General features: G+C 36.8%; 1 protein-coding gene across 1 annotated transcript in view; it reads left to right on the top strand.

Annotated features, from left to right (window-relative positions):
- Positions 1-11,068: 11,068 nt before the first annotated feature.
- LOC145978153 (uncharacterized) overlaps positions 11,069-15,773 on the top strand; it is an 86,942-nt gene continuing 82,237 nt past the window's right edge. The window contains exons 1-3 of the mRNA XM_083110593.1: positions 11,069-11,456; positions 13,073-13,349; positions 15,051-15,259. Of these exons, the coding sequence (XP_082966719.1) occupies positions 11,069-11,456; positions 13,073-13,349; positions 15,051-15,259 (874 nt within the window). The remainder of the gene's footprint in view (positions 11,457-13,072; positions 13,350-15,050; positions 15,260-15,773) is intronic.

The raw sequence follows: 15,773 nt of genomic DNA on the forward strand, positions 1-15,773 counted from the left end.
ATTTTTGCGTCTGAAAAAAGGAAGACATACTGAAGATGAGTTGAAAATAAATTATAATGATATATTATTGCACAAAGCGCGCCATCTATCCCTAAGTTTTAAACTTACTGTGGAATATGTTATTTCTTGTAACCATAATAGTTAAAAGTAGCACCTTCAGGGCCGCATTAAGGTTTGTGGAGGCCCCTGGAAAAAATGTTTTGTGGGGAACCCCCATTTTTTTATTTTCCTTACTAGGAGTTTCATTAGCTCAATATGTTATTCACCAATTTTCAGCAGTTGAAATGCTAGACCTGATTTTAGAATCAGTAGTCATTCACAATCGAACATATTGCAGATAGGTTTGCAGGGAGAATAGCGCAGTAAAATAATGTTACAGCAGTAAAATTCTGCGTCTAAATGTCTACAGTATATAATGTAGAGTTAACACCGTAACTACAATATATAGTAAATACTAAGGGGGCTCAGACGGAAAGAGAGAACTGAGCAGTAGACTGTATACTTACGTACATAATTTATTATAAATTATATTATTTACAATTAAGAGTAAATATGTCACTACATATGCACGCTCCATCTACTGGACAATAAACGACAAGTTCATTGTGGAAATTGTAGTAACTACAGTTTCTTCAAGAAAATTCCCAAAGGCTTAACACGTATAGTAGACACACTTTTCTTGCCTTTTCGCCGAAAAATCATCTACTATATCATCGTAGTCGAATTCACGAAGAAGTTCATGTTCAATGCTTAATAAACAAAAATTGGATAAGCGATCCTGTCCCATGGCGGCACGAAGCCTGTTTTTTCACTAATTTTCATTTTTGATGTTATTAACGAAAGAAAATTATGTACTTCGTAGGATTATTTATTATCTTAATCGTATCTGAGAATTGATTGTTTGAATAAGTGTACCTTATTTCCACACCTCATCCAAATCAATTCATGGTATAAAGTATACTGAGCTTCAGATATCTACAAACAGATCGACTGAGAGCTGTGCTACAATTGGATCCAGAAGAGTTTAGACATACGACAATATTGAAGTCTTTCTTTCATTTTTAAAATAAAACTTCTTATGTAATTTCACAAACATGGCCAGCTGGTTAAAATATTTTTTTGGTGGAGGCCCTTCATAGCTTCCTTTTGGTGGGGGCCCCGGGGCAATTGCCCCAGTTGCCCATAGGTTAATCCGGCCCTGAGCACCTTATATAACAAAACGTTTGTGGGATTCTTGGAGGAGTTATCATAACGCGATACGACACCAGGGTTTCGGGTTCGAATCCTGGCCTGGGCATGAGCGTTCTTTGTGAATTGTCCCTTCATTTCATTCCATCACTAATCATTTGCCACAACTTTCCGATTACTAGTCCGGCCCTCATCAGTCATAGCTATGCGCAAAGAAGATGCGCAAAGAAGATGCGCAGAGAAGATGCGCAAACAAGATGCGCAAGAGACCTGAAACAACATTAGATAGAAAGTCTACAGAGTGGCAAATGTAATTTTAAAACTGTACAATTCTAATGCACCAACCGCAATAAAAACAAGAAAATATGAAATATGCATTAGATGATTACTTCGAGGGGAAAAAAATCTGAAAGTTAAAGAAGTAGAGGATAATAAAAATGAAATAATACAGCTCTGATTTGTATCGGTAGGAGTTCATCAGCGAAGAAAATGCATTTCCTTTCTCATTGTATTCAAGCTTTGGGTTACGCCCATCGCATTTAAACATATTATTTTAGAAAGGCGTATTCCAGTTAGCCGGTTCCCAGAAGGCCATTCCTAATATTAGCTTTTGGACCCAGTCCTATTGTTTCGTGTGTTTCGTAAAGTTCCATTACGATTTCCATAATTTCTTGCATCATCAGGTGTGAAGAGTCGTAACTCGCACAAAATTCTCGGAATGAAACTTGTAGTAATACAAGGTGTCCGTATTAAAATGGCCTAATTTGAAATTTTCATAATTAACACATGAAACCATTTTAGTTCGTATGCCAGGTGGTAAATGGTAGCACAACTGTGAATATTTGAAATAGTTACAAGAAAGGAAGGTGGTGTTTTTTTTATGGGGGGGGTATTGCTACATCTCTTTGGGTAAATCCCACGTTGTGAAAGCCACTTGTGCTACCCGTCCTCGTGTATGCCCCTTAGGTGCACTATTTATATTATTATACCACGCTACAAATCTTCAGGGTAATAGGTTCTCATTTTAAGAATGCCAATCAGAAAGCAGAAATAGCCAACGGATATGAGAAAAATGCGAGTCTATATTATGAAAATCTCCACAGTTTACAGAGATTATATGTCCAAAGTAATATTATATATATATATATATATATATATATATATATATATATATATATATATATATATAACTCTCTAGCCTTCTTAAACCCGAAGGTCCATGGCTGCAGCAACACAGGCCTTCCTATCTTGAGCAAGTTCTATATACTCTTTTCCATCCCTACCGATTTCCTTTAGGTCCATTTCAACGTTGTCCCTCCATCTTCGTCTTGGCCTTCCTACAGGTCTCTTACCATCAAGTTTCCCAACAAGAATCCTGTGGACTCGTCTTTCCTCTCCCATTCGTGCCACATGGCCTGCCCACCTAAGTCTTCTTGATTTAATCTTTCTAATAATATCTGGATATGAATACAAATTATGTAGATCTAAATTATGTAACCTTCTCCACTCACCTGTATCCTCATCCCTTTTAGGTCCAAAGATTTTTCCTAAGGATCTTATTTTCAAATACTCTCAATTTATGTTCCTCTTTCAATGTAAGGGACCAAGTTTCACACCCATATAATACTACAGGCAAAATTACTGTTTTGTATATTTGAATTTTTCGTTTCTTAGATATTAAACGAGAAGACAACAGTTTATGAAGAGAGAAGTAACATGCATTTCCTGAATTAAGTCTAATTTTTATTTCCTCTTTAATATAATTTTCATTTGTTAATATTACTCCTAAGTATTTGAATTTGGAAACTGGTTCAAACGAGTTGTTATCAATAATTAAATTTTGATTATTACCTAACACTTGGTTTCGGCCTGTAAGCGTATATTTAGTTTTCTCTTTGTTAACTTCCAAACCTATCTCTTTAGCAGTTTTGAAAAATATTTTAGCATTATTCTTAATTGTATTTATATCATCCCCTAATAAGTCTACATCATCTGCATATGCTAACAACTGAGTCACACCATTTAATTTTAGTCCTTCTTTAGTTTCTTTTACCTTCCTAACAGCATATTCTAAGGCAAAATTAAAGAGCAAAGGAGATAATGCATCTCCTTGTTTTAACCCATCATGAATTGTAAATTTGTCAGACACATTAATACCCACACGAATTTTACTTTCTGTTTCACTGGTGCATACTTTTATCATATTCACAAGCTTCTTAGGCATTCCAAACTCTACTAATATATTGTGACAGTCAGGTTTATCGTCGACCTGCCTCATTATTATTATTATTCTAATCCATCTCGCCCCACGGCGTCCTGCACCTTCCGGATCTGACTCCGGGCTGACCGATCTGCTATCCGCGTGGCGCTGATAAAATCCATCCCGGACTTGGCCGTTCTGAAAAAAAGCCGTCGTTCCTCCTCGGCGATACACGGGTTGAGCCTCCTCGACGCCTCCTGCCTCTGAACGGGCGACTCCGCCGCGGTGAAGGTGGGTCTTGTTGCTGGCGGTTCCTTTCAGCCCCTGGAGCGTGGTGCTGTCCACTCCATCCCTGCTGGTAGAGGTCTGCACGGGCCTAAATTGTAAGGCCCGAGTCCGGCCCGGCCCGAGGAAAAGAAACCCGAACCCGACCCGAGTCCGATAATAAGTAAACATGAGCCCGGCCCGAGCCCGAAAACATAATTAAAATTACTTTCAAATTCAGCATTTGAAAAAAAAAAATGGGCACTATTGTACTTCGTTTACTAGCTGTTATAAAGAAATGTATTCTCATTCTCGAAGTAAACCATAATTTCAATAATTAAAAATTATTTTTCGATGACAATATTCGCTAACAAAATAGCCACGAGGCCCGGGCCCGACCCGAGCCCGAGAAGTTCTGGTTATTTATGGCCCGAGCCCGTGCAGACCTCTACCTGCTGGACTAGATGGACGCGCGGGTGTTTATTCCGGTGCGACGCATCTTCTTCCGGTCGGCGCCTCTTACTCCATTTCTCACCTCTGGTTCTCTGCCTCTCCTCCTCGCACTGAAACACGTTTTCAAGCGTGAGAGACATCGCGTCAGCGTCAAACACGCAGGCTCCATTGAGGTGACGACGAATCTCGTGCGGAAAATGGTAGACCAGAGCAGCTATTATCTCTGCGGTAGTCATTTGAGGTTGAACTCTACTAATATATTATATAATTTATCTCTTTTGACCGAATCCTATGCTTTTTTTTAAATCAAGGAATAGCTGATGGACATTTTGATTATATTCCCACTTTTTTTCAAGTGTCTGTCTGATGTGAAAAATTTGATCTGTAGTTGATCTGTTACGTTTAAATTCACATTGATAATCACCTATAATTTCATTAGCATATGGGGTTAGTCTTGTTAAAAGAATGTTGGATAATATTTTGTATGTTGTTGAGAGTAGAGAAATTCCACGGTAATTATTGCAGTTCATTTTATCACCTTTTTTAAACACAGGAACAATTATGGATTCTTTCCACTGTTGAGGGATTTCTTCTTTATTCCATATTAAACAAATTAATTTATGAATTTGACATATTAACGAAATTCCACCATATTTAATTAACTCAGCTGGTATTAAATCAATGCCAGGTGCTTTGTTATTCTTTAGCCTTTTAATAGCATCTTTAACTTCAGTCAAGTTAGGTTCTGGAACTAAAGGTTCTGCTGTGTGGACTTCATTTACTTCTGATTTATCTCCTACATGAACATTTAAAAGGTCATTAAAGTAGTTCTTCCATCTATTTAGAATATCGCTTGGGTCAGCTAGAAAATCATCGTCTTTATCTTTTATCAAGTTATATATATATATATATATATATATATATATATATATATATATATATATATGCGTGTGTGTGTGTGTGTGTGTGTGTGTGTGTGTGTATAAATTATATTACTTTGGAATGGAATAAATTTAGTTTCTTCTTCCTTTTCTTCTATGACCCTGGCCTCCTTCTTCTTCCTTCTACTAATATGAATTTCTTCTGTTGGAAAAGGAAAGACTTCTTCTTCTTTCCTCTATATAAAATGTTATTTGGATTTCTTCTTTAATCTTCAATGACCCTGGCCTTATTCTTTCTTCTACTAATATGAATTTCTTCTGTGGGAAAAGGAAAGGCTTCTTCTTCTTTCCTCTATATAAAATCTTATTTGGATTTCGCGCAAACCGTAGTGCTTTGTGGCGTCTAAACTAGACTATAGCGCCACCAAGGATCCAAGGTACATAGAGATTAGATAAAGTCATCCGAAGATTGCCGATCTTGCACGAACGCGTGACGTCACCCGAGAAACAGTGAGCTCGGCTGAAGCAGAAGGCCCCTAGCATTTATATGGAAGATTCAGAGAGCGAAAGTATATTATTACTTTTAGGAGGGGGAAAATATTAATTGTCATCCTCCAAGATGGTATTGAGGCATCCTTTTAATGATTAGTAAGATAATTGAAAACGCGCTACTTTTAAAAGGGGGCAAAGTACATGTGAGAAAATGTATTTCGAAAATCCATATTCCTGAAACTTTCTGACCGATGCGCAGCAAAGAAAGTTGCGTGTTCTCCTTTAGAATTTCGTCATTTTACAAATCGTAATATTATTTTAACAAAAACGTGGCATGCTAAAGAAGAATTAAAGAGTTTAAAAAAATAATTTATTAATAGACTTAGTTTATTTTACTTCGCATATCTGTCACGTATAGCTAATCGAAGAGATGAGGATGCGTGATGATATGATGAAATTGAAGAAAGGAAAGTAGACCCATGCCCGGGCGGGGATCGAACCTGTGGGCCCTTGGCATCATATAGCGTTGTGCTAACCACTTCGCCACGGAGGTCAGCATTACAAGGAAATAAACAGAAAATGACAATCATATGGCATTGTATGTTTTAATATGCGAGAAACATTTGCGAGGAGGTTATTGAATTAACAAATAATTATTACAAGACGTTGTGATGAAAATTATTAATATATCTGAAATATCGAGAGTTGACCTTGCAGTCTCTAAATGTACTTTTAGGGTTACGCAAAACCTTTACTCAAAATTGCTAGTGTAAATTTATAAGCTATTAAAATTTAAAACTTATTCCTGTTCGAAAAAAGAAACTGCCAAGTCAAATTAATATTTCGTATAAATACATATATTTTTCTTTCATGAGGCCAGGGGGACGGTATTTGGAGGGGACGGTGGCTTGGGCAGGAAATAGCCCCGGATCTCGATCTGCAAAAGGGCTTCCAGTGGGAAAACATTGCTATGAAATAGTCCAGAAGAAGGGGCGAAATATTTTTTTTAAAATGGCTCAAGAATACAAAGATATAAGTGGACATTTGACAAGCTTAGTCTAAAACTTACAACTGAAATGGTATGTGTGTGTGTGGGGGGGGGGGTGGCTATGTGAGGTAACACAGTGGAATATGATTCACAATACTAAAATTAAAATAAATATGTGCGAATAATAGAAATCAAAATATGTTGTAGCTAGTGACGGCGCAATAGAAAAGATGGAGGGGTAAATCATATTTTCCCGGGGCAATCATGTTTATTATTCCGTTACATACGACACAAAAATGCATATTTTGGCTAAAAGGGCATTCATTCATTTATTTTTGTCGTTTTACTGGGGGCAGATAAGAGAGAGAGAGAAATTGTCGAACGAGAATAGGGGGCGTTTCTGCCCCCCCCCCGTAGTGTGGTCACTGCCTATAGCTATGCTGGAGAAGAATGCACCAATTAATACGTTATTAAATAAAACAGATACTTTTAAAACTTTTAATCAAATTATTTGTGAACTATGTTTAAATTTAGAGAGAGCACATACCTATTTAATTTAATTTGGATGAGTTAACTTCTGAAGCCTGCCATTTCCGAGTCTTCCTCCGGTGTAACTGCACTGCCCTTTGAGCCCTAGCTGCTACGTTCAGGTGGCGGAACGAGCAGAATACTAATTAAAACAAATATGTGACAAATATATATATATATAAAGAATTAACGTGTTGAAGCTATTGACGGCGCCAAAGAAAAGACAGAAGAGAAACGTGGAGAGTGCAGTGATATTTTACGGGAAGCAGCCACGTTTATTACACCCTTATATTTGCATACAATATTAAAATGTTCTGCTTTTAGATCTCGCACAATGCCTTTTTCACAAAAATGGGCAATCCCACATTTCTTATATCAATCAATAGTTTTCACAGCTTTCCATAGCATTTAGGCATGATTTCAGTTGACAAGAACAAAATAATCTCATTTTGAAACATACAGTAAAAAGAAATCCAACGCGCTTAAATTCTATCTATGTATAGGGATGGCCAGATCCGGATCCTGGCGGATCCGAAATCCGGATCCGGTTGGTTCCGGATCCTTAGGATCCGGATCCTAAAATTTTTCCGATCCGGAATTTTCAGATCCAGATCCGGATCCGGATCCGGTACTTTCGGATCCGGATCGAGAACTTTCGTATCCGGATCCGTTTTGCCATCCCACATGCGCTTCTTTGGAAAGTAAGAATGTGCTTATAACATATTGTTACCTGCTAATATATATATATAATATACATACACACATATATATATAGTGTGTGTGCGGGCGTGCGCGATTTGTAATTAATTAATACACTTACTAGGGAGGTCTAAGTCTCCCCCTCCGATTTCCATGAAACTTGGCAGGTGTATAGAGCCCCCCCTCTCAAATGTCAAGATGAGGAGAAATTGAAGTGGGATCTGACCCCGAAACCACGTAAATATGGCATAGGAAGAAACAGGGGGCATACGGCCTCTCTATACACCTGTCAAATTTCATGGGAATCGTAGGGGGACACAGGGGTCAGATCCTAACTTCAATTTGTCCTCATCTTGACATTTGAGGGGGTTTTGCCCCCTAAAACCGTTTTTTAGCTGAAACAAAAAAACACGTAATTCTTCCTTTGAGCCCCACTATACAGCCAAGTTTCATGTAAATCGGACGGGGACACTTAGATAACCTCCCTTGTTAGTCTTACACTTTGTAATTATTTAACACTGCATATATTATAATGTTTTATTTTAATTTGTAAAACTGTAACTGTAGAACAATTGTATAATTTTTGTATAACATTTCTATCTTGTTATATGTGTTAAAGGTTTCATCCTGGAACGGAATGTCTCACATTTATGTGTGATTTCATTTCCAATACATTCGAATGAATACATATTCGTTTCAATGGCATTTACAAAATCACTTCGGACATTTGTGCACGAGTGTGTTAGCCGATGCGTAGCAAACTATTTTAGGAACAACACTTGAAAAAAATTCTTGTAGGACTAACGAAAAATTTCTTTGTAATCGAAGATCATAATACCTTTTAAGGTGTGGTAATATTATAATAGGATTGAGATACGAAACTCTCGGATCCGAATCCAGATCCGTAACTTTTGGATCCGGATCCGGATCCGTTTGGCCATCCCTAGTATAGACCGAAATAAGACGCAGATTTGAACTAACATCTCATCTCCTTAACTTTGCTGTACGTTTAACATATGAGTATATCCTTAACTATCATAATTCTATTTACATTTATATTTCTTATACTTTATATACATTTTTATAATCAATATTCACATATTTCTCATTTGTTATAATCGATCTCATATTATTCTGTATCCTCCTATTTCGTCAATCAAGATTCTTTCCATCTTTTCTTCTCGCTGCCATCTGTTGTCGCATTCTCTAACTAGTTCCTTCCGTATTAACGATTGTGCGCGGCTGACTAGGCATGAGACAGTATTCCAGGTGGTGAGAGACTTCGCATAATAGTTTGTCTTTAATTCTCAAGTTAGCAACCAATACTGTGGTGGTATGTCAAGGACATGGTGTATTCATCCAAAGTGACACTATAGAACAGCTTTGTGAAAGGATTATAGTTGCCATTGGGACAGTCACCAACATGCTACAGGCCACCTAGCGGGAAATCGAGTATCGGCTTGATATCCTCCATGTAACTCGTGGGGCGCATGTAGAAATGTACTAATTACTTCTTGTCTCACAGAAACTTTATAACTATGTATATTCATTATGTATAATTAATTTCGACACATCAAATACATGTGGAGTTACAGAAAGTTCCCATTGGGGTGTTTCAAATCGGACACCCTGTACAACTCGATTCAATTGTATTGTATCAATACAATACAGTTGGATACAATAATACAAGATGCTGGAATAAAATGGATTAACCGTGAGACGCAACACTCGATTAAGCGCGAAAGGAATAAAGCGTGAACAGAATATACGCGAAGGAACAAAAGCGAAACGGAATAACAGCGAAAGCGATAACCCCAAATTAGATTAAGAAGCAAGACCGAAATCTGCTACACAAATAAACACAAAAACAATAACCGGGAAAAAGATTAACTGTGAAACTAATATTGAACACAGCAATAAGCGCGAAAGGTTCTACAGTGAAGTTGATTTAGCACGACAGAACGTAAAACGCAACACTCATTAAAAGGCGATTTCTTTATTAAATGTATAAGCTAGACACAAACACACACAAACAATTACTTATATGCATAGGGTCTCAAAACTTCAAATAACCTACTACTTACATACAGAAATAGTACGTATGAAAAGAAGTTTTAAAACCGAACAAAAGTTTTAAGTTTTTGCACATTACGCAAGTTTATCTAGGAAAATAAAATGAGCGCCCTCTTCATTTGACTGAATAAGTAACCGCATTGCTACTTAAATATACAGGGTGCGACAGAAGTAGCGCCCTTTTACAGTTGCATATAATTCTACTAATTTTTGTGATAATTACAGGTGTCTAAGTTCAGTTAGAAAAATTATATTTCAACAACGTAATTCTGTAATATGTACAGTGCATCTTGTACACTTCTGCAATTGTTACCGGACCGCCCTGAAATATTTCTAAGTTCAGAAATCGTTAATGTGGCAACCTTACTAAAGGTCCGTTCACTAGACGAGAAACACTGTGGTAAAAGATTTATATGCTTGGTTATGACATGAAGTCATAAACTATATTCACCCAACCAGTGGCGTATACTGAATCCAAGATGTGGGCTATCTCTCTGTCACGTGATCCTAGGCTATGAATAGAAATAAATTGACCAACTCCTACGAAATCAGGTTGCCAACTCATAGAAAATCAGGTTGCCAACTCATAGGAAATCAGGTTGCCAACTCATAGGAAATAAGGTTGCCAACTCATAGAAAATCAGGTTGCCAACTCATAGGAAATCAGGTTGCCAACTAATAAGAAATCAGGTTGCCAACTCATAAGAAATCAGGTTGCCAACTAATAGGAAATCAGGTTGCCAACTCCAGAATCACCATCTATCTCACTGATATGAATAATTTTGTTTACAAGTTCTCATCAATTTTTTCTCCTGTATTTTATTTTCTAGACTCCAGGCTTCGCAGATAATACGCCCCTGCACCCAACATATTAACAGAGAACAAAACGAAAAACTCAAGTATGACCAATAATTTTAGGGAATACTTGCGATTCGGCGTGTTACAATTGGAATCAGAGAAACTGTTGTGAGGTTGGAAACACTGCACTAGCTGTTGGTCCACTTGGAGGAAATCGCTGTCAAGTTTGGTCACAAAGGGAAATAATTACAAATAGTTTATGCAAAATAAATATAACAAGTACGGTGCAATGAGCGAAAATTAAAATTTCTCACAATTGTGTTCGTCACATAGAAAAGTGGTAGCTTGCTCAGTCATAAATGCGTTTTAAGACGTCTCCTGTCAGCGATGTTATAGATCACTTGGTAAAGTACTCGCGCCAGATCTTTTTTTCCCTTGTCCGTGTTTTTGCAGTAACACCCTGTATGCATTTATTTACAGGACATTCTCTTTATTTCAGGAATCATGCACTGTTTATGGATCTTGCTGGCACTGTTGCTTCAGCTTTCCACCTTCGTCAACGGGGACAAAGCTTCCAATGTGACGTCACGAAGCAAGCGCCAATCGCACTTCTACTTCCAGAACACCCACGCTCCTTTCGCCCAATCCTCAACCTCTGTATACTCCAACTCGATCTCTCAGAACAACCTGATCCCGGCATCCCCTGGGAAGAATGTCGTGTCATCCTCCCCCGTGGGACACTGCATTGACGTCGCTGGGTCCCCGGGATTCTGCGTCACTTTGGAAGACTGCCATTTTCTCTTCTATGACGTCGCGACGCTGACAAAGTCTTCATGTACAACAGCTGATGGGTTGCATGGAGTCTGTTGCACCAATGTCAAGGCAACATCAGGTGAGTCCAGTTTTGTCTTCTCTGCGTGTTACAGCAGCGTGAAAGGGGTGACCTTGTGACAAGGCACCCAAATGTCAACTTCTCTTTCACGTAGCACACCCCGGGAAGCGTATTTATAAACCCGATAGCAGTGGCGTCTCGTGGCCTCAAATTCTTTAAAATATAATGACAATTCACATGAATTACAAAAAATAGGTATTTTTCTTCTTCCAGACTACAAAACTGGATTCATTTTTTAAAAAAAAGTATTTAAAAGGTAATAACAATTCATATGAATTACAAAAAAACAGGTATTTATCTTCCTCTAAACTACAAAATTGGACTTATTTTTTTTAAAAGAATTTAAAATATAATGACCATTCACATGAATTACAAAAGAAACAGGTATTGCTGTGAAACGTACCTTTCTACGAACGTTGGTTCTCAATTAAACAAGAACTGTGCTCTCCTGTTCTTCTGCTCAGCAAATTTTGTAATTATTTTTTCATTGAAGCCCTCTATGTTTGTAATGTATTCTTTCTCTATTGTAAGCACTGCCAAGGCATTGAGTCTGTCTTGTCCCATTGCATTTCTTAAGCAGGTTTTAATACGCTTCAATGTGTTGAAACATCATTCAGATTCAGCTGTTGCCACTGGAGTTGTTAAAACTATGTTTGTCATTTTTACTGTTTCTGAAAAGGTATCCTCTAAATCATTTTCAATGAAAAACGAATGCAATGTACTGATAGAGTTATGTTTTTAAACTCTTCACTACAATAAAGAACACGAAGTTCACTCTTTAGTTTTCCCTCTTCTATGAAAAGGAAAATAATTAAATGACAAGTTAAAAAAATGAGTTATAACAGGAAGTTGTTTTGTGTGTGTGTGTGTGATTTTACCCAGCTATAAGGAGAGCTCAGTAAGTATTGTCGATGTTTTGAAAATTCAAACATGCTAGGTCCTAATGTTGTTACGCAATTCTAAATCTAACCAATTGAGCATATCTGTAGTTTCACCCATTGGTGGATTTAGAAGTAGGAGCACGGAAATATGTAGGAAAATCCACGAAATACATATAAAAAAATATGTAGCCGAATATTTTTTTCGTACCCTGCGGTCATTTTCTTCATTTCTGTGCCAATTTCTTAGGTTCCTGGCAGCAAAAAAACTAAATTAATTACTCAATTCTTTGAAGAAAAAATGTATTTTGAAATAATTACTGCCTCCCAAAATCAGAGCACACAGTATTTGCGAAATGTTACAGTAGGGAAGCCTTGGTTTTTGCGATGTTATTTTGATGTCTTAAGAGTAGATTATATGAAAGTTATTGACGGGCCTGTCACAATGAAATAAAAATTACTGAAGTTTTGTAGAAATCATATTTTGAATCAATTTTGACACAAATTTTGAACGTTTATCCCAAAAATATGCCTACATTACTAGACAAATAGCGCAAATACCTCATTTTTTATGCATCAAAATATGTGACATGAAGTTAGTGCATATCGTTCCCATCATTGTAATTCGGCATTTACCATTTTTGCTTGTCTACAAAGGGAAAAATAATCTTATATTTACAGCATATTGTGTGCCCTTCCAAGAAAAAAAATTACACTCCCTATGATTTCGTCTTGCAGATACGGCACTGGTGTATTTCGAGCCTCCGAAAGTCCAGTTCGTAGCGAAAGAGCCCACATTGGACACATCCGCCTTGAACACAGCCATACAGTACGGGCAGGAGATCCTGAGGCAGGTTACAAGACTGGAAGTGAACTTGGTTCGCTCGGGAGTGACTGTTCAACCCCAGACTCCAGCCTTCGGACACCTACTCTTCTTCAGAACCAACCCAGGAACAATTGAAATGAGTCGACAGTCATTGGTGGTAACGCAAGCCTCTCTCTATTTAGCAGACCAGTAAGTATGTGCTCATTTCCCGTACGGAAATACTACTTAATTTTGTACAATCCTGATCTGACGAATTCAACTTTAAAGATATTCAATGCCCTGTATATTGTATCGTACCATGAAGGCACACAGTCGAGATAACGTGATGTGAAATATCTCCCCAGGTAATCAAATATCTCTGATGAAAACCAATATTTCTTATTTCCTAGAAATTTGAACATTCTTGATATTGCATACAGTTAATCTCTATTCAAGTATAAATTTCAAGCACCATCTGTTGCCAGCATAATATAAATTAATTGTCATTAAATATCGATGTGCACATTAGATGTCTCTTCATTAATACTGTCATAAATTAATCATTCGTTTATTATGTAACCATGACTTCCGAGAATAGATTTATGTCTGTCCTACAGTAGTTTAGACAAAATTTTAAAAAATACATCAAGTGAACATAAAACCGTTATTTGTATTGTTAACAATAAACATTACACTGTATTTCACAGTTCAACTTTATTTATTCGGTTCTAAAGACAGGAAATATATGAAATTGTCAATCCTGTGACTGCTTAGATGATCAGTAAGCTCTATATTTATTTACTGACAACGTGCAATGTTCCCTATTTTTTAAACGGAAGAACAGAATGTATGTTGATTTCTCAATCTTTGCGAAACGGACTTTGCCTGTTTCGATTTAAAAAGAATCATCTCATTCATGTTTCGTCGTCTTACTAATATTATAAAGACTAACGTTAAATTAACACCGTACTTAATTGCACAACACGAAGTATAACAAGAACTCAAGAAGTTACAAGCAACGATCTTGGTTACAAGGATCGTTCACTGTCGGCCATGTTAACATTGTTGCCAGTTCCTTCTCTCAAGGCACTGTTCAGTATATTCTGTGCTTTCACTTCAATAATAGCAGTTAATTAGTAAAGATGATTAATATGTGCTATAAAAATGTGACTAAAAAGCCTTATTGTGAGTTCAGTCATAAGGTTTGTTGTACTTAAGGTGATACTTAATATTAAGTGTTATAATCTAAAGAGAACATAACGAGAAGAACGAACAAGTTATATAAAAATGGAGAAGGTGAATATTATTACATTTATGTTGAAACATCTATCATCTTGATAGATGGCAGTATCGTTAAAAATTAAATTGTATGAGTTTTAATAGAAATATCTCAGATACTTTCATTAATTATTACTTCACTTTTTTATAGTTAGTTGGAATAGCAAAGATTTAAATAAATTGTTGTCTGCTAAGGAATTTGAATGTCTTTGAAAACAAGCTTCCAAATGTATTTTACACATGAATGTTTTGAGGTTATTACACTAGGATGGTACGTCGCTTGAAAAACTATTACTAACATCGAAATCGCTGAGATTACTAGTGTGTGTTATGTTTGTAAAGGGGTTTATTTTTCTTCTCTTTTTTTTAATTCAGCGCCTGGGGTTCACCAAACCGCAAAACTAAATGTTATGAACTCTAAACCCTGTCTTCCTATTCTAACCACATGTGCATTGTTTGACCTAACCGGAATTATAATTCAGGAGGACGAGGTTTAGAGCTCTTAATAGTTTTGGTGTTTGGAGGAAGCTAGGTGTGTCCGGCACCAGACCATCAGTTACCATAATCTACCCATAATGATGAAGCATTGACATTCTTGTAAGCATTGAACACAACTTGGTATTCTTCCCACAGATTCAACTTGAATGCAGACAACAGCGCCTCTATTCTGCAGCAACAGAGCCTCGTAGGAACCATTGGTGCCGATATGTGTCCACGTGAACCAACCTGCACCCGATCCTTGTACCGCACCCATGATGGTTCCTGCAATAACCAGAGACACACGCAATGGGGACGTTCCCGCACCAATCTTCAACGTCTCCTACCTGCACAGTATGCAGATGGTAAGAAATAAACGAATAAGCAAGTTATATTTCTAACGTCCTACTAAGATATTTTTTAAATATTATTTCGTAACAAATTTGTTATACACTCTGGAACAGATCTAGGAGATCTCATCTTCCAAATTTCTTCTATTTCATAATAACGATCATTCGTTTCCATTCCATTGAATAAACCAACTAGACAAAAAAATGATTCATTTCGACATTGTGTGCTTTATACTTGTAAATATTAATTGTCTAAATTGAAGTTAAATTATCTCAAATATATATATATAGTCCCAGGGAAAATTAATATGTAACTTAATTCATTATTTTCATTATTATTATTATTTTTATAAAATAATGCAAAATAGATATATTAATATTAACGTTTTAATATTCCAAATACACTTATCTCTGTACTAGCTCACCAATCTTTGATACACTAACTGCAGCTCCACCTGTGCCTATCCTAGACAAGTAACTTTGCATATTGGTAATTCCATTCTTAAATCTTCAATTATTATTGTTCCAT

This window comes from Lepisma saccharinum, chromosome 24 (assembly GCF_977018435.1).
Source record: "Lepisma saccharinum chromosome 24, izLepSacc3.1, whole genome shotgun sequence".
NCBI classification, from domain to species: Eukaryota; Metazoa; Arthropoda; class Insecta; order Zygentoma; family Lepismatidae; genus Lepisma; species Lepisma saccharinum.